The following is a 24,401-nucleotide window of genomic DNA, read 5'->3' on the forward strand; positions in this document are numbered from 1 at the left end:
GAGTTTCCACAGCTCCAAAGGAGCCTGTTAACCTCAGTGCTGCCTTTTGCTACTATTCACTCCTGCTTTCTAAAAAAAAGGGAGCCCCGGCTAACCTCTCACACCTGAGTTTCAGTGATTGGAAAAGATACGATCAGACAACAGAAACCCAGGCATGATGGAAAAGACAGGGTGGGATTTGGCATTTTTAGAGACGGATGAAGTTGAAGATAAAGTCCTTTGGTGGTGAGGTGCAGCCTTTGTGTTAGGTATGACTTTAATAATATTATTGTGACCTCTGCGTTTGGCTGGGAAGCGTTTATCTTTCCATTTTAAACTGTCAAAGATGGTTCTGGTTTGGAAAAAGGCACAGGGATGAAAAGATGGAAAATCCTGGTTTTAAAATGTTTTTCTTAATAAATATTCTGAAATAAAAAGGATTTCATTGTTTTAATTTTGCTTGCAAAGTGTTTAATTTGCATGAGGTACCATACCACACCATAAACTCTTTGATTGCAAGGAAACAATTCAGTAAATTACAAAAGAACAACAAACAAAAGCCTTCTTAATTATTCTGTTTGGGGAAATCTAACAAAGAAAATACAAGGAAGACAATAAAAGTGGTTATAACTCTCGAAGTTAATTAATGGTTCATCTATTGTTAGCATAAATGTGCAAGTAACACCATCTCTCTCTCTCTCAACCAAAGACAGGTGTATTTTTTATGAACTCTCCTCGTAAATTGCTGCGGCTTCACTAACAGCCAGTGGTCATTTAAGAGAAAAGGCTCTGAAGTTGCTGCTGAATGCACGGTGTCTGCGCTCGGCTGCGGAGCTTGTTTTCACGTTTCTTCAGGCAAAACCAGGAGCCCACACAGCACACCACCCTGGGTTACATTATTACAACCTGCATGCCACCACATTTACAGACTATCGCAGTAAATGCGCCCTCACACACACCCACTGGCTCGAATTAAAGCAAGAGATTACCATCCAATAAACTACAACGGCTCCACAAACAGATTACCGTCCTGCTACACCCAGTTTCACCTTGATGAATTTACTCGTCACGTTAAATATAAAAATGATCTGGTTTTGTTTTGTTAATGAGGTTTTGAAATTGGTTTGTAGTCGTTCACTTGAGGTTAGAGTCAAACGGGGTCTAAATGTTTTAGCTTGTAGAGCAGTGGTTCTTAATCTTTTTTGAGGTACCGAACCCACCAGTTTAATATGCGCATTCACTGAACCCTTCTGCAGTGATAAATAAAATATGATTTCCCCCCCCCCCCAAATTCAAGACATAGCGGTGACCCAACTAGACTAGAGTCTAGTTGGGTCACCCAAAGATCACTAAGTCTTCTTAAAAGGTAGAGTCTCTGAGAACAGTTCTTCAAAATAGTCAGTGTTTTCAGCAAAGTTGATCTGACTGTCCAGGAACGACCCAAGGTATTTAAAATCTGCCACAGTTTCAACAGGTTGGCCATCGAGAGAAACTGGAACCACTTTAAGGTCTTTAAAATGGGTCTAGCTCTACATTCTTGCTCTACATTCTTAAGAGCATGAAACATTTATAATAAAGACTTTGCGGTATTCTGATTTAGTAATGTAATTATATTAGCTGTGTTACCACCCCCACGCCACTAGAGGCAGTAGCAACCCCGAAAAGATGCGACTAAGGAGCAGATTTAGAAGTACACCGAAAGCTACAGAATTTGGTAAAAACTGTGAGCTTTGCTGAAGTAATTAAAGACACAAGTTCAAATCCATGCTGAGAGTGGAGCTCCTTCAATCAGGGCTCCTCCGCAGCTCTGATTGGCGAAGTGACGGCAAAGCGGCGCGTCATCACGACTTTACACAAGTGTGTCTTTACCTCCGTGGCAGAGGCTCCGCCGAACCCCTGAGACCGAATCATCGAACCCCTGGGGTTCGGTCGAACCCAGGTTAAGAACCACTGTTGTAGAGCCAGCTTCATCGGTGCCGATTCTTTTAACTTTCAGAGATCGGTGATTGGCCGATACTTCATAGCTGCCTCAAATGAAAACTGCGGTCTTTAATAATTTAGTGGCTTGAAAAATTGTTTATTACTAGGATTTAATGACTCAAAGCATCACTTAATGATGAAGTGGAAGGAACTTTATAGAAAAAGTCCAAAATATAAAAAATATGGTTAAGACGTAGAAAACATTTTTGCTGCAAGACTTTTGACAATATGTCTACAAATTGGACCCCGAGTATTATGAATAGCTGAATACTTGAGACGCCCTATAAAAACACAAAATTTACCTCATGTATTAATATACACAGTGGAAACTGTCTTGGCAATAAAACAGAAGAAACATTTACAGTCTTCCTCATCTCAGTCCTACAGGAACAGCCAATCAGCAGCTGCATTTCCATTACAAATGTGAAGAAATCTTTGTCTTTAATCTGCTAATGTAAAAAAATAAAATAAAAAATAGTGTTTGCTTTAAATAAGAAATGAAAGTAAAATCAAATGTGAATAAGCTTGTTCACGCAAAAAGTCATTAATAATAATGGCAGCGACAAACGTAAACAGTTATATATTCATATTACAGCCATGGCTCTCGTCTATCAGCCAATCAGAGGAGATGTCAGCCCCGTATCCTTGGGAGCTGCTACATTTGTGGTGTTTTGGGGAAACTAGTCAGCGATTTTACAGAAGAGATTCAACTCATTTGAATGTCACATTCTGTGGTGGAGCCAGATGCACATTGTCTGAAAAAACTAAACAAAAACAATCCATCCTCCTGTCACTTCCTGTCGTCTTCTTTGTCATTTCTGCCAGTAGTAACATCCAGCTGTTGATCATGTGACTCGTGATGCAAAAAAAAAAAGTTTCCATTGCAGTTTTGTGAAATTTGTCTATTTTAATATGGCTGAAAAACCATCTCATTCTGTGTAGAAACTTTTTTATCAAAAAAACTTGTTTGTTGTTTTTGTTTCTTTTAATTGAAGCGTTTCCATTAAGCAAATTTATTTTCATAATTTAAATTTGCACAGTTTTATGGTTAATGGAATCACAGGTTGTCGAGGACAATAAATGGCACAGCTGGATTGGCTGCTTTGTAAATGCCAGCCAATCGGATTGAGCCCAGGTAGTTCAGCTCCCCAAGCTGCATTTTTAAAAAGAATAATTTAGATATTTACTTCAAAACATCCACCAACCCAGTGGTAAATAATAACATTTTCCTCATAAGTTGGAGAATGGTTCCAGAACTGTGAATACTGAATTCCAACTATAAATGTCTTTACATGCACGGAGATATGTAAAAAAAAAACAACTTTCTGAACAAATTTCTTTCTGAACTTTGACTGGGCCATTGCAACAGATGGATGGGTCTTCATATAAATCATGATTAGCTCCCACTCAGTTTAACTTCTAGGATTTTTCTGAATGCATCTCCAGCCATTCCCTGCTGACGAAAAGCGTCCCCACCACATGATGCTGCCACCAAAATGTCTCACTATGGCAGCACTTCTCAGCTGCGGTCTTCAGGGAAAACGGCCCTGCATGTTTTAGATGCGTCTCTGTTCCAGAGCACCTGATTCAAATAACTGCATGACCTCCTCTGCTTGCACCAAGTGCTGCAGAAGCCTGTTAATCACCCACTTATTGAAGTGATGTGTTTGGCAGGAGACATGAATCCCTCAGACATGCAGGGCAATGATCTCTGAGGCGCACTGCACTGTGGGAAGGGTGCAGTGTTAGTTTTCCCCACATTTGAGTTTTGTATTTGGGCCAAAAGGTTTAATGTTCGTCTCATCTGATCATTTGACGAGTCAAATACTAGGATTAAGGTAAACTGCAAGCGGGACCCTCTTCTTCTTTCATCATCAGCTTCATTCTTGCTTCTCTTCCATAAATGCAAGTTAGTCTGGTGGATTCTGCTCTAAGGTATCTGCAGGCATCGTGAGTCAAATTTAAGACCCTTTTTAATACCATCTTGACTCAAACTGAAGTCTGAAAAGATATAAATGCAGAGAAAGGTTGGGGGATTCTGCTGTCACAGCAAAAACGGTGACATTTCGTTGGGTTTCAGTTTGGCAGTATTTCTGTGCTTCTATAAACCTTTAACCTTAGATTTTTTTTGTTTGCTTTTTCACAGAATACATCAGGCTTCATATGGGTTGGCAAACACAAGTGATCAAGGGGCGGAGATGACTGTTGTCAAGCTAATTGGCAGAAAGAACTTGCATTTACTAGCTAGCTAGCAAGGGCATGTTAGCAGATAATTAACGGTAGCTTCAAGGTGTCTGAGAGCGACAAAAACTTTTGCCTGACAGAAAAGTCCAGCGAAAAAAACCCAAACTACATAATTCAAGATTAAATACTCCTGCAATGACGTTCCAGGCCAACTCACATTTTTTAAAGAAAGACTTTGATTTTATATCCATTAATGAGATTTTAAGGATGCACAGACAGCCTGTCCTACCGGAGTCAGGGATCTCTGCAGCTCCCTCAGAGCTACTACAGGTCATGTGTTGACAGGTTTGTACTCAATGTTGCTGCTGGTTCTTCAAAATGCATCTTCACTGAACGAGCTACATTTATAGAGAGAATAAATTACACACAGCCTGACTCTATTTGCTGTAATAAGTTTATTTTGGGGTGGTAAAATTAAAGGGGTATGAACACAAATGGAATTACTTAAATGAACAGTTGGGTGTAGGATCAAGCTGCTGCAATAAGATGTGAATTTATCCTGTTATACCTTCAAATACAGAGCAAGAGAAACTCCTGTTAGTTTACTTAGCGACAAGAACCAAACATGGAGAAACAACATTTAACTTTAAACAAATCTAAAAGTCAAACCAGAACAACTGGAACAAACATTTAGTTTTATACCTCACTAATCCAGAACAAACTTAAGATCCAGAGAAACCCCTATTAGTTTATAAACTATGTTCTACTTATTCTTATTAAACATGGGGAACTGATATTTAGTTTTCTACTTCACCTTTCTGTCTTTCTTTTGTTTGTATTTCCTTCTATTTCATGTAAAACTCTTTGAACTGCCTTGTTGCTGAAAATGTGCTATAGAAATAAAATTACCCTATCTAAAGTTTTTCTACAGTGTGCAGCGCATTCTAACAGGAACGTATGTCAAACTCGAGGGTTGGGGGCCAAATCCAGCCCATCTTATATTTTTATGTGGTCCTATAGACTCTAGAGAGCCACAAAAAGATCTTCCAGATTACAATTGTGTGCTTAAATATAAGTTTATTCATCAAATTAGAGCACTGCTGGCAATACTGCCAATTACAACTATTTGAAAATATGTTCAATTTAACTTTAAAAAGTACTAAATGCAGAGAAACACATTTATTCATATCCATCCATTTTCACCCTTGTCCCTCAGTGGGGTCAGGAGATGCTGATGCCTCTCTGGCTGGCGTTCCGGGGGGGGGTGGGGTCACCCTGGGTGGGCTGCCAGTCTGTTGCAGGGCAACACAGAGACATACAGGACAAACAACCATGCACACACACACTCACATTTAACCTGACAGTCATGTTTTTGGACTGTGGGAGGAAACTGGAGTACCTGGAGAAAACCCTTTCATGCACAGGGAGAACATGCAAGCTCCATGCAGGGAGACCGGGGCTGGGAATCGAACCCAGGGCCTTCTCGCTGCAAGGCAACAGCTCTACCAACTGCGCCACTGTGCAGCCCCATTTATTCATAACCATTTGTTAATGTTGTTAGTGCAGTTTTGTCATGACATTCTGCCACAACTGGCTCTTTGAGGACATTCATGATTTGGCCCAAAATGAAAAGCAGCTCGACACCCCGGGCATAAGGGTTCAAGGACACTCTGCTTACGACTAATCACACACTAACTCCTTCACACACTATCATATGAGTGGCGCAGACGTTGGTTTTTCTGAGTGGCGAGTGGGCGGCTGGGAGCGAGAGGCAGCCCTGGTTTACAGGTCAAGCCTGCAGCTTTACAAGGGAAATCTCCAGAGCCACTATAAATACCGCTGTGAGCTTTAAGGGTGCAGTATATCACACCACTGGTTTTGAAGGACCACAAACCGACCTAGTTTTTGTAGTTTTTTTCTTCCCCCTTCCTTTCAAACGTACAGTAGGTCTGAACACAATTAAATGTGAATTGCCCCCCTCTCTGTTTCTACAGACTGTTAATTGATTGGCGCAACTTCAAAACCCTCCGCGCAACAAAGAGCTTCAAAATCGTATATCTTTATAGGAGGCTAAACTTTGGGGGGTGGGTTCAATTTCTTTTTCTTTGCTTTTGAACAAAGGGGAGGAAATATGTCAGAAACCATTGTGAATAAATTGCGAGGATTTTCTCCGAGCCCCCACCTGCAGGCAAGACAGTTATCCAGCTAAACCTGATGTACTGCGACTTGAAATGAGCCCTAATGAATCGCTTAAAGAAACATCTGCACAGTGACACAGCAGAGCAGCATGTACAGCATAAATCAAAAGGCCTTTTCGCTCTCCAGCTGGCTGCTTACGCGCTTCATTTCAGGCGTCGCTGTCTGAAAAAGAATTAATTCAGTTTTATTAGATTTCACGGTGAGAAAAAAAGAGAAAAGGTGGGAAAACCTTGGGTTGTCATTTGAACACCTTCGCGGCCCAGATGTGGAGTCAAAGGACGTAAAAGAGGCGATGGCAAATCTCAATGGTCTGAGCTAGTTAGTGGCAGACGACACTAATTGTTTCCAGAAGTGTTGCGCTGATTCACGCCGGCCGGGACATCAAGCAGTCAGGGCTGCGCAGGGAGAAAAAGAGGCAGCTGGAGCGGAGGGAGGGCAAATAATGAGAGGTCAGCCTCCATCTACAGTCGAGCTGCCAGAGCCAGAAAGGCACGCCAATTTTATGGTCAATTGGGCGACGCATCTGGCCTCGTAGATCACAGGGCTGCGGGGCAGGACTTAGCACCCAGCTCAAACGCGTTTTACTCACACAAAACAGACCACACAGCTCACAACGGGTAGAAAACAGGCCGTGACACTCCGGGGGAACACGACGTCGCTGTTTGCAGATGCTCAAGTACGAGTTTTAAATGCTGAAACATCCAGCCACCATCAAAGGAGAGATTAAAATATACGCACTAGTCCACATATGTTACAACGATTTATTTGTTTTTATTGTGACACTTTGTTCTGCATGTCCATCCATCCATTTTCTTACACCCTTGTCCCTTAGTGGGGTCAGGAGGTGCTGGTGCCCATCTCCAGCTAACGTTCCGGGCGAGAGGCGGGGTCACCCTGGACAGGTCGCCAGTCTGTCGCAGGGCAACACAGAGACAGACAGAACAAACAACCATCCACACACACACTCACAGGGAGAGGCCAATTAACCTAACAGTCATGTTTTTGGACTGTGGGAGGAAACTGGAGTACCCGGAGAAAACCCACGCATGCACAGGGAGAACATGACCATAGATAAGGGATTGAAAGTAGACCAATAAATAAGTCGATTGCCTTTTAGTTCAGCTCTCTCATCACCACATCAATCCGTCTTTTCACCTGCCACTCTCTTTTCCCTCATTTGTAAATAGGATGTCAAGATATGAAACTCCTCTTCTTATCCAGGCTGAAGACCACAGTCTTAAACATAAACAAAGACCAGGAATTTGTTGCACTTCTGAGTCCCAAAATGAGTTGTTGTAACACCAGGACAGAGGGTATGTTTTACATAAACTAAATCTATAAATTCAGGGAAATAACATTACACAACAAAGGTTGTTTTAAAGAAGTAACATTGTTTCAGTGCAGCAGGACCTGGTGCTTAAGAAAAATGAGGAACATCTTGGAAAAAAAATAGCTCAATAAAATTTACATACATGACTGGATGATTACTTCTTCCCATGCTATGCTATGCATACAGTTTGTCTGCGCTGCTGAAGGTTAATGCTTAGAAAGGATGACACAACAAGGGGATCTGACCAGTTTTCTCACTTATTTGGCCAATAATTATTTGACTGCTTGCAGACTTTAAACAAGACTGAAATGTATGTGTAAAAAAGGGATTGAGCATGAGATGCTAACACCATGAGAACAAACATTGTTACTCTGACATTAGTACCTTTTAAAATGTACACATACTACACATGAATTTTATGTAAAATATGTTTTACAGATCCGCCATCATATGTGGCAGCAGTTTATGCAATATATTTACTTTCCAAATATTCTCACATGTGCACTGGAGAGAAAGTGAAATACTAAGAAACGAAACAAATCGAAACGTCACTCATTTTCAAAAATACTGTGACAAATAAACTATTTTAGGTTGCCAGATACATATTCAATTCCAAGGAGGAGTTTGACATCTGCTGTCCGTAAGTGGACAAAATCTTTGCGGTCCAACATACTTTCTGCACTATCTGAGTCTTTATACACACAGGACTCTGAAACCGGACAAGCTGTCAAACATAATTATTTTCTCTCAGGACATTTACAAGAGGTGTTATATTCTGAAGGGTCAGAGGACTCACCTGTTTGACAAAATAATCTCAGGGGGCATTTAACCAACGTCATGAACCGTAGATGTGCTTTGCTAGCATGGGTGGATCTGTCATCGGAGTCGACTGCAGCTGTACAGCTGAGGTAAGGTGGGAGTGCAGAGATATTTGAATCGAAGTTTGTTGATGCATTTCATGACAGATGGAGCCTAAAGTATTACCTCAACCCAATCATCTGTAAAGCTATAGCTACACATGGCTAAAATTATGTAAACTATTTGCAGCTGTAGTTAAAGGGACCAATATTTATTGTTCACATCACGGGGAAACATTGAAAATCGGCTGATTTAAAGATGCACTGAGACAATATCATGCATTTCATGCCCCCAATCAACTCCTTATGCTCTCCAGATCTAAAGGCTGCCACAGTTCTGTTACTCATCAATGGCGCCGGCCCACGGCAATGCCCCAGCACCACCAGGGGGCGCCCAAGAGAACCATCTGATTTCATTTTGTCCTGATAGATTACAAGAATCGCACACTTTACACATCTCTTTGAAATTTTAAAAACGAAAGCATCAAACCTGCCAACTTATAGATGCTATTTTAAAATAATTAAGTTAATATGCCAAACTTAACACTCTGCATTTCAAAATGCAAATTAATAGGAGCATCTTTGCTTATTTGCTACTCCTGTAAGGTAAAAATCAATAGCAACATGTCATCTTGTGTCGACATGTTGGTGTTTGGGGCCCCCAGTTAAAATCTGGTTAGGGCCCCAAAAAGGCTTGGGCCGCCTCTGCTTATTGATGTCAATAACTTTCTATCCATCTAGTTAAAAATATAACTACCTGTATGAAGGAAATGACAGAAAAAGGTTTCAAAACTATTAAAATAATCCAAATAAAATTTGATAAATAGCATAATGAGTGTAACAATTACTATGTTATGTAGGCAGCTGTAGAAATAATTGTTTCTTCTCCGTTTCAAATTCAATCAATTTGTATTTTTAGATGGCTGTGCAGCAAAGTTCCCTTTTCCCATTAGCTTGAAATGTTACCATCACAGCATGGTAATAAACAATTAACCAGTTTTTAGAGTCCTAAAACTAGTTAATTGTCGAGTCGCTTTGGTAATTTCTGTTTTCTTCATCTTTCTGGGTTTGGTTTCCATTTTAAGGCATTTGAGATCATTCTAGCTCAAAAGCCTGTAAATTTCTGAACTTCTTTATATGTTTTCCACAATGCAATTAACTTCCAAATCAAAGAAGGATGTTGTCCTAAATGATGTGCAAATAAAGGCCACCGAGTGAATGACATCACTAAATAAACTCCAGTGTTATTATTTTGAGCACCACCCAGTCAATTAACGATTTGTGTTTATTGTGAATGTCGCATCTGCTGTTTTTCTCTTCTTCTTCTACACCTTTTATAACTTATTTTCCATGTAAAAACATCATTTTCACAAAAAACAGAGATTGAAGTGGCACAAATATATATCCACAGTGTGCCAAGCAGAGATGCAAAGAGGTTGCTGACCTTTGACCCCGGTGCGGAAAACAAGAAGTAACTGCATGTATAAGAAAAAAAGCAGTAAGAGGAAGTTTGATAAATGAAGTATATCAGTTAGGAGAAAAAGAAAGTAAGTTTGCAAAACCTTCGCAGCTTGAAACTTTCCATCGTCTGGACCCAATAAATCAAGAAAACATCTGCTGCCAGTAGCCTAACATACCAAAACGTTTGGCCAAAACATCTGAGGCTGCGTGGAACGGGGAGGATTTCGAGGTGCCAAGGTTTGTCGAAGAAAAACAAAATGAAATTTAAAAAAAGCCAACGCGTAAAGTTACGCCTGCTTTGTCTTGATCTGTAGCGCCGGTAGCTTAGCTTACCTCAGTGGGGACAGAGAGTAAAGGCAAGGGGGACCTCAGGTAGCTGTACCGCATCAGCGTTACCATGACAACGCAGCGAATCGTCTCCAAGAAGGCTGATGATGGCCTGAAGGTCCGGACGCATGAAATCAGAGAACAGTAACAGACTGATTTCACTTTTTCGTCACACTTGTGACGAAATGATTTAATTTATTAGGGGAAAAATCTATCAAAACTATGTGGAAAAGTAATTTCCATGGAAACTGAACATTTGATGTCAACAGCTGCATCTAGACTCACCATCTCCATTAAAGTTCAGACTTTGACTAGGCCACTCTAAAACCTTCACATTTTGTCTTAGTTTTGCGACTTGTTGATGTGCTTTGGATTTTTGACCAACTTGAGCTTTACTTCACAAAAGTGTGGCTGGACCAGAGAGCCGAAGTTCCGGGTTTCCACTCAGTTCTGCAGACCTGCAGACTGGTGAAACGAAGTCTGGCCTTCGTTTCACCAGTCAAGAGAATATTTTCTGAACAGGGAACGCAAGAAGTTTTATTGGAAAGTTCTTGCGTTTTTTTTGGTAAGCAGTGGTTTTTGCCTTGGAGCTCTCCCATAAATACCGAGTCTCATTCCTATTGTTAAACCATGAGAACAATAGGGGCAAATAAACCCTGCAGGGCTTTCAATGCTGTGGCTCCCCGATACGGTTCACCGGTCCTTTGGTTTGCTCCATTTTTGGATAATGGCTGTTGCCGTTAAGCCAAAGTCTTAGAAGTATCCTCCTCCAAACTGAGCTGATTTTCTATCTGTTTTGACTTTTTAACCCCTTAAGACGATGCTATCAGAAATTAAAATGAAAACTTTGTAAGAAATAGATGAATCTGAAGGAGATTTCAAAGGTTTTCAGCAGATTATGTTGGATTGTGGAAACAATACTTGCTGGAATTATTGATGTAATTTACTTTAAAAGCTACGGCGGACCAGATCTGGCCCACGGACCACGAGTTTGACACGTGGGTTAAGATATTTTAGCCTACTTCATGCTGTCAGAGAGGTTCTGTTTTAAGTGATGAAGGGAAATTGGGTGAAATAAATGTTAATTCATGAATTAACACGGCCAATTACTTTTCACATAAATTTATTATGGTTTGAGTTTATAATTTGAAACAACTAAAGTTGCATAAAATACAATTATAGCATTTTACATCGACATTTTCAGCTGTTTTATGCTGATGTTAGAAGCTGCACAAACTGCACCTTTGCTCGATGATGAAGCCCAGGGAGGTGAGGGTCAGCAAAACGTAGCTGGTCATCCCGAAAATGGTTAACTGAGACAGCACCTAGGACAGAAACACAATTTCCATGAGAAATATGAGGAAAAAACACATTAAAAAAAACAACTAAAATCAATATCATGGTTGGTAAAGAAACATCTGCAGGAGACCTTCATGGGAGAGCGGCCGTCAACCACACGGCTGCTCCTCGTTTACTTTCTTATGCCAACCTAAACATGTCTGACCTTCAGCCCAGTTAGCACTGCAGCTATTGTACTCAAAGTTTGCAGAGATGGTCCGGTCATCTTGACAGGGGATTTGACCACAGATGAACAGACCGCTGAACAAATCCCCTAAAAAGGAGCCAAAACAACCAACAGTGGAGCAAAGATCCCGTCCAGACTCCCACTGACCTTTTCCCAGCTATTTGGGACTCTCACACAAACACGAAGCCCTGGAGCTAAACTGTGTTCTCTAACCTAAGGCCTTGGCTGCGGGCAGCAGCTGGAAGCCGAGCGTCCCCTGAGGATGCTGCGTGCTGTAAACTGAGGTTTATGTTTCTCTGACACTCAATACAAAGACTAACAGCCAGATCTCACTGCTGCCAAACCCGAGAGGAGACACCGAATACAGTCAGGATGAAATCAACCCATCCACTGGATGTAGCCATGCAGTGTGTCTTTACGCTTACCCCAGCATCACAGTCCATAAAATGGGTTTTACTTCATACGTCTTCATATGAGAGGATACAGTCATGGTGTCAACAAATCGGTGGGTGGGTGTTCTCAGCTTTTATCTGATTAAATGTATAACAGTCACACAGAAAACGCTGGTCCAAATATTTTTAATCAAATGTAAAAAGTCCTTCATATTTGCTGTAAATGTACAGTGGTGTGAAAAAGTGTTTGTCCCCTTCCTGATTTCCTTTATTTGCTCCCTCAACAGGCTGAAAGTAGTTTGTTTTGAATTGTTTTTATTTTTTTAAACACCATTAATAGTAACAGTAAAGACGGTTTATGGTTGGCACATTGTGCACAAATCGCCTGCCCTTTGACCTCACACGTTATTATTCCCAAATTACGATACCCACTCTGCAACTCTGACTTTTCGTTACCCTTTAACTGTCCTCCCAACCCTACTTCCTTGCTTAGCAAAATTTCTGAAGATCAATCATGCTCATGTACGCGCTGATCAATGTGCTATCAGCGGGGAAACTACTTAACGCTGCAGAAAAACTGTAATCGCTGGTCATGCTAACTAGCCTTAGCATTGTTGGCATGCTAAGGTTAACAATGAGATAAAAGGGGGAGGTCTTGAGCACATACGCAAGGATGATTGACAGAGCAAAACCCTCCTCCTAGCTGTGATTGGATGATTCTGACCAAGCTGTGTTTTCAGATGACAGCAGTGAAATACAGCAAAGCTACACTGTAAAACATTTGAAGGTGGTTTAACTTTAAAATGCAATTTAAGTCGACAAGAAAATCGTTTTGGTTTTAACTCAGAAATTAAAATTCATGAAATTGATTTAACAACAAGAGACAAGTTGTTTAAACTTTGCTTTTTAAGTTCATTCATCTTGAATGTCAGTTTTAACTTAATGTTGCAATTTAAACTAAATAATTATTTCACAATATGCAATAAAAACACTGCGCTCACCTCCTTAAAGAGCCACATTTCTCTATTATTTTACTCACAATATCAAGTTAAAATACTTATTTTACTTTAGAATAATTTGAATTCTTGCTTCAAATTGCATGAACAAAATTTCTGATCTGATAATAAATTTTATTGAATATCATAATGAATTAAGCTCAAAAACATTTAGTGTGAACAGGACATAAGAATAAACATTTGCATTAATAAAACACACAGATCAACGTATTTCCATCTCAGGATACAAAAACATGCCGCTAAGCATTCTGGGAAAGAGTTCCCACTCCCGTCTTTTTCTTTTTTCAGTTTTTTAAGTGCTAACTTAAAAACATGAAGTTTTTAACTCTTGGATGTTTGACAAAATTAATAAAAGGTTAACAACTTTCTGCTGTAAGTTTATCTTTCACAAACTCACATTTAGGTTCAAAATCTAAAACTGGCTGAATTTATTTGATTTAAAGAGCAGAAGACAGACGCAACTAAATGTGGCTCAAATGTTTTACAGTGTAGACATCAAAGAAATTCAGAAACAAATGAGGAAGAAAGTAATTCGGATCTATTAGTCTGGAAAAGGTTACAAAGTCATTTCTGAAGCTTTGGGACTCCAGCGAACCACAGTGAGCCATTATCCCTAAATATCAATAAAAAAAACCCCAAAGTGAACAAAAGCCCTCATATCAGAGCAGAATAATGCTAGTAATATTTAAACTGTACAGGAATAAGTGGTTAATTTTCAGACTCTTTGTGGTCCAGCATCAGGCTGCTGTTCCAGCTGTGGCGACCCGAGATGTTAGCTCCACATCTGGTGGCAGAACCGAGCTGCAAGCTCAGAAATGACTGTTATTACTGCGTCTCCTGACAACAAGCAGATTAACTCGTTACTCTGGCTATTATTTCTGTCATTATTATGAATGTTGGAAAACTCGGTCTGTTGGTTAGCTGAAAAAAAAAACCACCCCAGCACTTTGCTCTGAAATGTTATTTTAGTAAGTTGCGCTAAAAACGTTCTCTCTGCTGACAGTTTGAGTGTCAACAGCGTCAGCTCAGATTCTGTTGTCTTTAAGTTGTAAATTATTGCAGAGAATTAAACCTGTCATTCATTCTGTCCTGACTGCTTAAAACGGGACAGATGGAAAGAAGCAAGAACGCAGTTCAGTAACTGCTCAGTCCCTGAACACAACCAAGGCTAATTATTGCAGTTAAACTCTTTTATTTATGAAAAAGAGTTTAACTCTTTTACATCAAAAGATTATGTATGAAACGCGTAAAGTGAATTAAACTGGATCCTGAAAATGAAGCTTTTCAAAAACTTTAAATGCAGAAAGAAAGGACAACAGGGTGTAAAAGTTTGTTTGATAGGAACTGAAAGTTTAAAATGATTTAAATGCATCAGGATTGGACCTTCTTGTTGCTAGGCAACAGATGAAAAGCAGCGTCGACTTTTATTTGTTTAGTAAATAGAAATTATAAGGTCTTATATCTTCCACCTGTTACTTTTCGAACAAATAATTTAAGATTGTGACAAGATAATTTGTTTTAATTTAATATTTTGTTGTTTTAACTTTTTGTCTGTTTGAAATAAATAAATAAATAAATAAAATACGCTGAAATAAAATTTAAATTAAAATAGGCCTAAGAGACAGGTCCAAAACTATTCATACCCCTGGTAAATTTAATCTTAAAGTTTATTTTAATCTCACCAACATGCTTCATGTTGTTTATATAATAATGTTTTGGGCTGGTTGTGACTCTGAACGTGGAATTAATCACATTTTTAACAACTCTGCTTCACCAAAGATAAACAAATTACCAGTGAAAACATGTAAAGAGATTCTTCAATGATTACATAATGTTAACAGTTTTTCATGTTTTCCATATTGTGTTATCTTTTAGGAGATTTTAGCTCAAGCCCATCGTTAGACTCTTAGTTGTTTGTGCTGAAATAGTTTTGTTGTTGTTTTTCTCAAGAAAGCAGCAAAAAAACACAAAAACAAATAAAAGCTTTCTGATAAAGACGCACCAAGTGCATCAACCCTGCAGTAATTTAATTATAGCAACTTTATTATACTTCCTATTTTTACCAGAAGAGACCAATTTCCTGATAAAAACTAATGTTATCTCTTAGCCTGGCTAATGTTGATCTAATGATGACGAAAACTTCATTGCTTTTATGTTTTTATGACTTTAAATTAACGCAGAGCCCGTTTGCTGTCTAGCAGCGTATCATCAATTGTCAGACTAAATAACCGGCTTGAGAACACGTGGGTATAAATACATAACCGTGACATGATTTATTGTTTGGGCAAGGAGCTCACTTTGTTATTTTCCCCTCCGAGTCCTGATTGCTGCATCCTGAAGGCTATTTGGGTTGGGAAATGGTTGACTCGACAATTAAGGCGTTTGTGTTCACTGCCGGACCACCAGCTGGCGTCTCGTTCGCCAACAGGGAGGGGAAACCTCAACTCAGAGGGGAAGACGTGCGTGTGTGTGTGTGTGTGTTTTGAAAGCGGACCACAAGTGTAAGAAGAAGTGTAGCGATCAGAAAAGGAAAGACAGGACATCTTATTTTGCCGTTTCAAAGAGGATGGGCGTGACAGCACTTTTGGGCTGACCAAAACTACGCCTGCAGGGAAAAAAGCAAAAAAACGGTTCCAAAGATAACTCCTGGGGAGACCTGCTTCCTCTTTCTCCTCCGGCTGGATGAAGGGGGTCTCTTGGCGTGTCGAGTGGAAAATAATAGACAAAGGTTGTTTTAAAAGGCAAAGCCGATCCGTCATCCTGTCATGATGTGGGGCTGAGTTGATTTTTTACTGCCAGATAAGTACAGGACTCGACTCCGCCACGAAGAAGCCACAACAAACCGCTTAATTGGCCCAAATAATGTTGGCAAACAAACGCAGCAGAGCGGCTGGAGCCACCTTCACTGGCCATATCATGCTTGATTTGAGCAATACCAACATCCAGCGCCGGTTTAGCATCGCTAACATTTCTACTCTGCAAAAACACAATCTTACCAAGTACTTTGTGTTTTATTTTGGTGCAATTTAAAGAGTGAATATCTTAGAATACTTGAAAAAAGATCAATTTTTAGCAAGATTAGCTTTTTCTAAGTAAATACCTCCTTAATATAGTTTTCAAATTTTTGTATTTCAAGTTAAGATATTTGTTCGAGAAACCAGACCAAAGAAACTTGGTGTAATTTTCAGAGTAACTGAAGTTTCTAAGTGGTATGTGGAAGAGAGAGATACGTACCATTTTGCTTTCAAACAACTTGTGGTAAGTCCAAAGCACCAGCAGGAAATGTAAACCCACATAGACTTGAAATGTCAGCGAACATTTGGGACCATGAGGTATTTCATTTCCAGTTACCTGGTCCAAAAAAAAACATAAGAAAGATTTAGTTAAGGCATTCTGAACATTTGTTTTGTCAAAATTTAACTTAAATCAAATTCTGTACCTTTCAATGCTTTTACAGACTGAACATTATAAATACATTGTATCACATGGAGCAACTTTTTTGGCACAAAATTATTCTTAAGACAATAATATTTAGTTCTGCTATTTTAATCTCCTTTCAGAATAATGTGTTTTATTGACTCTTTTCACTTTAAATCCCAATAAGCTGCTGCTGGCCACGCTCCCAACTCAACGTTTGAACTCGCATCTGAACATGGCTGCAAACAGATACGCAATTATACAACTGTACATGATTGAAAAGCATTAGTAGAGCCTCCTGTACAACCAGCAAGAATGGAGGGTAAGTGGTTTCAGGACGATAACCCTAACCCATACCCTTACTGTTAGAATAATTATTCTTAAATGTAAATATTATCTTTTGTCAAATGTCTGTTTAAAGTTTAAAAGTTCAGCTATGAGACATTGGTTGAGGGGAAAAGTTCAGCTCAAGTTGTGGGTCACTATAACCTATTACACTTTTTCTTTCCAGGCACTTGTAAGAGGAGTTTCGTTTCTGCAAGCTGGTGCACTACACCTATGATGTTTGCTTGCCTGTAAGAACTGATCAAATAATCTCAACTGGTTTCTCCCCTCCCTTTAGCAGTTGAGATAGCATGTAACTAGGGCGTTCCTGAACTAAATAAAAAGCTTGTGAGAGCGGAACTGTTTTAGAGTGTAGTTGGAGATTGTGACTGAAACAGTTTCCGAGCACTCTCCTCGCAAGTATACAGCTCATATTTGTCTGTGTCTCTTTATTGCAGATTAGTGAACAAATGTAAGGTTTTAGACCCTAACACTTACCCTAACAAAACACTTTTCTCTTCCAGCAGCCATTGTACAGTGCATACAGTGGTAAAACCAGCTGACTAAGCATTTTGAGGTTGTTAGGTCACCAAAAAACATTAACTTATTGCCAGAAAACATGCCTGGGATGTTTTTAGAAGTAGTAGAGACCCAAAAAAAAAACCCAAAATGCTCAAAATGTGAGTTTTGCATAATTATCCCCTTCAAGGAAGACGTAAACAATGAAATCAACACTGTGGAGTAAAATATTCCAGACATTTTTTGTGCTGCGTGCCTGATGACAAAACACTGAGGGAGCTACACAAAACGAGGAAAAACTCAGAAGGCTGATCGCGGTTATAAGCAAACAGCAAAGCGATGCTGCAAAAATCTGATAAGCAATTAGCAAATCACAACCAGTGGACCAAAGGGAAGCTGTTTACAGGCACTGACCAGCAGAAAAGACCTCATTCTCCAATCTGTGGTTCAGGAAAACGTCTGGATCTTTAAAGTCTGAAACATTCATGAGTTTTATGCAGAATGAAAAGGAATAACGACAGAGCGATTCCATACCTGACCCAAACCCTTCTGAGAACTTGCAGACTCCTTTCTATCCTCAAATAAGAAACGTAGCTGAGGTTAAAATGTTTCATCTAAACTGTAGTGTTTAAATGGTGCGCTAAAGCACCAGCAGTAGCTTAAGATGTCAATAGTCCTCAGTCTCATAATACTGGACTTTCATGTGAGAGAACAGCTGCACATAATCACCCAGCAGTCCTGGTTCTTATGCCATTTGTGCATTACAACACAAACGAAAAGAAAAAAACACAAGATGTAGAGAAAATACAGAATCTGCACACATCACAGGTAAATTATTTCATTTTTAATGAAAAATATAAAAGGGCGACACATTTAAGACATCCCTGAATGATTTTTACGTAAAAGTGGGTCAAAAAGAGCTGAACATTTTACATACGGCCTTAAATTTTCAGCTCAGTTATGTTCTTAAAAAGAAGTGTGGGATTTATTGGCTGCAGTTTCTTCTGCCAGACAGCGAGGACTTCTCCAACCAACCTGGACATTTTTCTTTTTGTTGTGTCCGAAACAGTGAGGTTTATGATAAAACTGCAACCTTTTTGGAGTAAAATGGTAAGGAAAACATAGATAAAAGAATTGTCTTGTCCTGTAAAACTGGGATTTTCCCCATAATCCTGAGGAACCAACCCATCACATGTGGTTCCCCCCACATCCCACCCTGACCGTGAAGGTATTCCAGCTTCTGCTCTGCTTATTCTCAGCAGCACAACATCCAGTCAACCCTTCATTTTACCTCCGTCAGCGAAACCTGCCTTCATAAATCCAAGATACTCCACTGAAATTTCAACCAGAATCTCTTCAATGCCTTTAAAGTGATCTGCTGGATGCAAAGTCTGAGAGGTTTTTTTTTTTTCCCCTTGTTCGCTTGCGGGACTAAATGTGTGACACCAAAGGCGTTATTTCAAAGCAAACCACTGAAGCGTTCAACTGGAACCTTTATTTTTTTCTGCTCCAACACACACATGCATTCACAGTTTACTGCATGCGGTTTCAGTCCTGCAAACTCTGTTTAAAGACGCTGAAACTGAAGTTATTGTGACGCCTGTACAGAGGCTGAGCAGCTTTTATTTCATGTGGCAGTTCCTTGTAAAACTTGTAAAATATATGAATCCTTCAAGAAAGAATGCTCTGAGTCATTCGGGCCTGTGTTCTGTGTGTGTCAAAATGATTGGTAATGAAGCCTGAGGGCTTTTCACATTTTTTCCCCCCCTTTCTTTCTTCTCGTTGTTTGTCAAGAATGTTGCAAACCTTGGGATTGTCGACGTGGTCACCGAGGCGACGTTTACCGGGTTTCCAGCTCGGCCCCTTGATGAAAGTTGACACCTTGTCACTGACGGTTTTGTAAGTTCTGGATCTTTTCCATAAATATACATAGTAGTGCAACTGAAAGAAAAAGAAACACACGTCAGACATCAGCTCACAACAAAACATTTACCTGAAACGCGCCCAAACAACGAGCCGCTGTAATTAATCTGGAGCCGCAGCGTTTCTGCCGTCATTAGGCAGGACATGGCTCACGCTGTGCTCTGCCAACGGCGCGGGCAGCGACACTAATTATAACATCCACCTGGTATTTTATTTTATTGGCCTCTTTCACCTCAGCTGGGCAGTTTGTTTGGAATAGAGTAATAATGTTATGGTTAGGAAAAGGCCCCAGAGCCAGCAGAGGGAACATGAGCTTCACCTATAGAAGGAGCTCATTATCAGACGGGAGGACCAACCTGAACGTAGAGGATCTCAAACGTCTTGATGGGAAACACCAGGCCGTATACGACTTTATCCGACTCTGCAGCAAACGTACCTGAGGAATAAATGCAGAGAAAAATAAGATTCTCTGGGAAAAGTCTCTGACCAGATCAGGAGTCTGCAACCTGTGGCTTCTATGCACCACAAATCTGGAAACACAGAGTTTGTTTAAGTCTGGACTGAAGACCCGGCTGGTTGGAGTTGCTTTTGAGCCGTGATAAATGTGACACTGACCAACTGTTTGATGTGTAATGATGCCACTTGGCAAAATGGCAGCGGTTGACTGTTTTCTTTGTGTTTTTATGCTGTAAACACTTTGAACTGCCTTGTTGCTGAAATGTTCTGTGCAGATAAACTTGACTGATTGACTGAAGGGACTTTTTGTCAGTTCCACACTGATTCTTAGTAACTTTAGCTAAAAATGAAAAGAACCAGCTAATATTTTACATATATAATAACAAATGAAGGTTTTTTATAAGTTTTTAATGTTTTTTTCTGCAATATTTGCATTGAATTTCTGCACTAAAAGTACCAGTATTATGGATCTAATCACTTTTTCTTGTCAATGGGTTGAAATCTGTGCTTTTTTATTTTACAAAAAAATTATTCATCCTCTTTTTTGCTAAGTTTTATGTTCATCTTTACTTTAAATCCCAGAAATAGAGATGAAATTGCTGTTCTTTAAATACTGGAACACATTTTCTACAGTAGATTTTTATATAAATTTGATCAATCAAGTTAATTTATGCCGCACATTTCAGCAACAGGGCAGTTCAGACGGCTTCACATCAACAAATTACACATCAAATGTGTTTTTAACTGTTTTTGCAAAAAGGTTGTGTAACATTTAAGGCTCTAAAGTTTTTTTATCTGGTTTTATCTGAGAGCAAAATGGCTCTTTGACTTATATAACACTAGAAATCTTTTCCTAATTCTTCGTTGTATGTTTAGTTTCCATTCATCATTAAAGTAATGATCCATAAACTTATATTTTCCATTGGGGATGAAGTGACAGGCCAGTACAGACATCAAACCTGACTGGATACACAACCTGGAAGCTGCAGCAATACTTTAAAATTACAGGCATTGATTTACTTTAAGGTAATGAAAAGTAAAAATGACAACAAAAAAACTAACAAGTAGGTTATATTTACATTCAGGATATGAAATTAGGAGGTGAGAAGGAGTGAAATGAAGACAATTATCACTTTTCTTACCGAACAATCTGTCCCAAATAATGAGGATTCCTCCATAGTTCTTGTCAATGCAGTAAAGGTTTCTTCCTGTTGAAGTCACATTTTGTGATGTGAACATAATTATGAAACTTAAAGATATGATTGGTTTAGTTCTGACCGTCTGACTGACTCACCATGATGAACTCTGTGATGTTTGGGCGTGTTGAAGATCCACTCCAGAGGTCCCAGGTCTCTGATTACCTGGAACATGTCAGAGTTTTCACATTGATGATCTTTTAAATAAAACTCATGACAGGTATTTTACCATGAAAGAGTAAATATTTTTGTTTCCACACTAGAAAATGTCCAGAGGGGAATTTCCTATAAAACATTTTGCTCTTGCAGTACAACTTTTGCTCTTGCAGTACAACTTGCAGTACAATGTGACTTATTTTTATTTTTTTTTTTTTATTATTTTATTATTTTTATTTATTTTTTAAATTTCTCTCTTTCTCACTGTTTATTTCTGTTTTTATTTTAATTATGTAAAGCACTTTGAAATGCCTTGCTGCTGAAATGTGCTATACAAATAAAATTTGATTGATTGATTGATTGAACACAATGAATGGATGTTACTAATATGGCCGCCGTTATCTGTGCACAGTTTTTGTTTTTCCACATAGAAACTAGAGGCGCACTAAGAAACCAAAATGTTTCTGTAAATCCTCCATCAGTCCAAAGTTAAGTCGGCTGGACTGGAATGAACCGGATTGATTTGAGTCAATTTGAACCGAATCTGATTGTTTTCAGTTTCATTTTAAAGCTGTTTGTCACGTTTGTTTTGAAGTTGTGCTGCAGAAAAATAAAAAGTAATGAACTTAAATTAAACTAAATTTAGCTCTGCCCTCACACACAGTAGCTCCCAGTCTCCAGGCATGGTTGCCATAGTTTCCAGTTTGTAGATTAATTTCTGCAACCAGAATTGCTGCTGCTTTTATTATGTGGTTGGGTGTAATTAATGCACTTGGACGACTTCGATCTTCTCACACAAACAGCTGGTTTAGCATAATAAAAAATATACAAAACAAAGCATTAGGTGAGAAAGTTTCTACTTTAACAACAATGTTTCTGTTTCCAAGTTACAATTCTGAACACTTATTTGCATAAAATGACATAAATTAAGTTTTTCACACCTCAAATAATGAAAAATACGTTTACAACATGACCTCACCAGATGTGTTTTTACTGTTTTGGCTCGTCAAACGACGGCAGAGGATCAAATAATCATTTTATTTGGAAGTGCCGATTCAACAAGGAAACAAAAATGCTGCTAAAACTGTGGGAACTTGTCTTTTAACCCGGTAATGAGAAGCAAATGAACAACAAATCAAATTTTATTGTAATTTCTGAGTGAACATAATGATCTTCGGTAAGTTTTTGCGAAACAAACATTTGGTAAGACAATATTTTAAGGAGTGTGCACAAAACTGACACGACACTCTCATAAACATGAGTGTAGTTCAGTAAATAATGACATTTTTAATGCAAAGTTGACACTTTTAATGGACTTTCAGTGCAACTTAGCATTAAAAGTTATGACATGTCTTATTAGACCCCTTCAATTAAAGGTTTATCTAAACAAATTAATCTTCCTTAATGTTCGAGACGTGTGAATGAAGGAGGTTGGTTTGTTTTCTAGTTTCATTTTTAAAGAAACTTTTTTCATCTTGTTGAAAAAGCAATAAAAACTGGTGCATTTTATTTCTTTTTTCTTTCAGTATAATATTGCTAGGTGTATTAATAGGTGTATATACATATTTATATATATAAGAAAAATTGTATATTGCAATACGTTTGAGCGGCTCTAATGAAAATGCATGTTTGTTACGTTCTTCAGTCATGTATGTAATGATTCTGGCAACACTATCGCTACAAATAAAGCAAAGTAAACAACATAAACAAATCTGTTTTACTGAAAAAAAAAGATCTGAAAGCTTAATATCAACTTCAATGAGTCAAATTTAGCCCAGTTGATATTTCTGTACTGGTCTGAACCTGATCTGATGTTTCGGTGTGGATGCTTGTGCGGCCCGGACCGAATGTTTCATTATTTCCATGTAACGGCTGCTGAGCGTGAGAGTTTTATCTCGAATGAAAGAGCGCCGCTTCGCTTCAGCTCTGAAGCTGCGGCCAGTAAATTTACATTACATCAAAAAATAAATAAATAAAAATGAAAGTCTATAAAGGAGGTATAAATTACATCCTCTGAGAAAATTGTGACTATTACGACATTTTTCACTAATAGTGCACTAAAAGATGGAGGGAGGGCGTTCCAAATCCTCCCAGTGCCTGTAATGATCCTGGGGATTGTAAACGTGATATTCCCAGTCACTTTAAAGGCAGACAGAGTGGTTGTGCTTCTGTTTGGAATCTTTCATAAAATCTCATTATTTTTTATTGAACACAGGTTCCACACTGCACCGCCGAGACGAGAAAGCCTGACTTAACCGACAAATTGCAACTGGCATAAGAAGAGAGATAACTTTAAAGAGTTTTCAGTTAAACATTAACTCTGCCTAGCGACAGGAAATGGACGGTTAAGCTCACACAGCCAGCGCTGAACAGAAAGCAAATGTAATGCCGGTTTCCCCCCCGCACAATATTCCTGACTGCCGTGTTTAAAATCATCCAATAAAAATGTGCTTTTTAATTTAAGACCGGGCTGCACAGTGGCGCAGTTGGTAGAGCTGTTGCCTTGCAGCAAGAAGGTTCTGGGTTCGATTCCCGGCCTGGGGTCTTTCTGCATGGAGTTTGCGTGTTCTCCCTGTGCATGGTGGGTTTTCTCCGGGTACTCTGGTTTCCTCCCACAGTCCAAAAACATGACTGTCAGGTTAATTGGCCTCTCCAAATTGCCCCTAGGTGTGAGTGTGTGTGTGCATGGTTGTGTGTCCTGTGTGTCTCTGTGTTGCCCTGCGACAGACTGGCAACCTGTCCAGGGTGACCCCGCCTCTCACCCGGTACGCTAGCTGGAGATGGGCACCAGCAACCCTCCTGACCCCACTGAGGGACAAGGGTGCAAGAAAATGGACGGATGGATGAATTTAAGACCTAAATTTATACAAAAATATAAATTTTCTGCAGATTTGAGCTCATTTTAGGATAATCCGAGGTGCTTTTAGAAAATCCACAGGTTTGTTTATTTATTATATTTACGTCATAATTACCTCAGTGTGGATCCAGAACTGGTAGAGAAGATTTAACTGTATGTGAACAGCAAAGACGGAGGGAGGAACAGCGAGAGCCATGGGGAGGTAGAAGATCTGAAGTGGTCAAAAGAGACAAACAGGACACTGTGTCAAACTGTCCAATACGCAACCAGGAGCAGAAAACTCAGTTTTATCATCAGCTTTAT

At 39.3% G+C, this 24,401-nt stretch overlaps 1 protein-coding gene across 1 annotated transcript in view; it reads right to left on the bottom strand.

Annotated features, from left to right (window-relative positions):
• agmo (alkylglycerol monooxygenase) overlaps positions 1 to 24,401 on the bottom strand; it is a 79,125-nt gene that overhangs the window by 16,238 nt on the left and 38,486 nt on the right. Inside the window, exons 5-12 of the mRNA XM_008430938.3 lie at positions 24,214 to 24,309; positions 21,184 to 21,250; positions 21,032 to 21,097; positions 19,790 to 19,869; positions 19,317 to 19,451; positions 16,485 to 16,601; positions 11,560 to 11,642; positions 10,324 to 10,429 (exon numbers count right to left, since the gene is read on the bottom strand). Of these exons, the coding sequence (XP_008429160.1) occupies positions 10,324 to 10,429; positions 11,560 to 11,642; positions 16,485 to 16,601; positions 19,317 to 19,451; positions 19,790 to 19,869; positions 21,032 to 21,097; positions 21,184 to 21,250; positions 24,214 to 24,309 (750 nt within the window). The remainder of the gene's footprint in view (positions 1 to 10,323; positions 10,430 to 11,559; positions 11,643 to 16,484; positions 16,602 to 19,316; positions 19,452 to 19,789; positions 19,870 to 21,031; positions 21,098 to 21,183; positions 21,251 to 24,213; positions 24,310 to 24,401) is intronic.

This window comes from Poecilia reticulata, chromosome 16, assembly GCF_904066995.2.
Source record: "Poecilia reticulata chromosome 16, P_reticulata-male-v2, whole genome shotgun sequence".
Taxonomy (NCBI): Eukaryota; Metazoa; Chordata; class Actinopteri; order Cyprinodontiformes; family Poeciliidae; genus Poecilia; species Poecilia reticulata.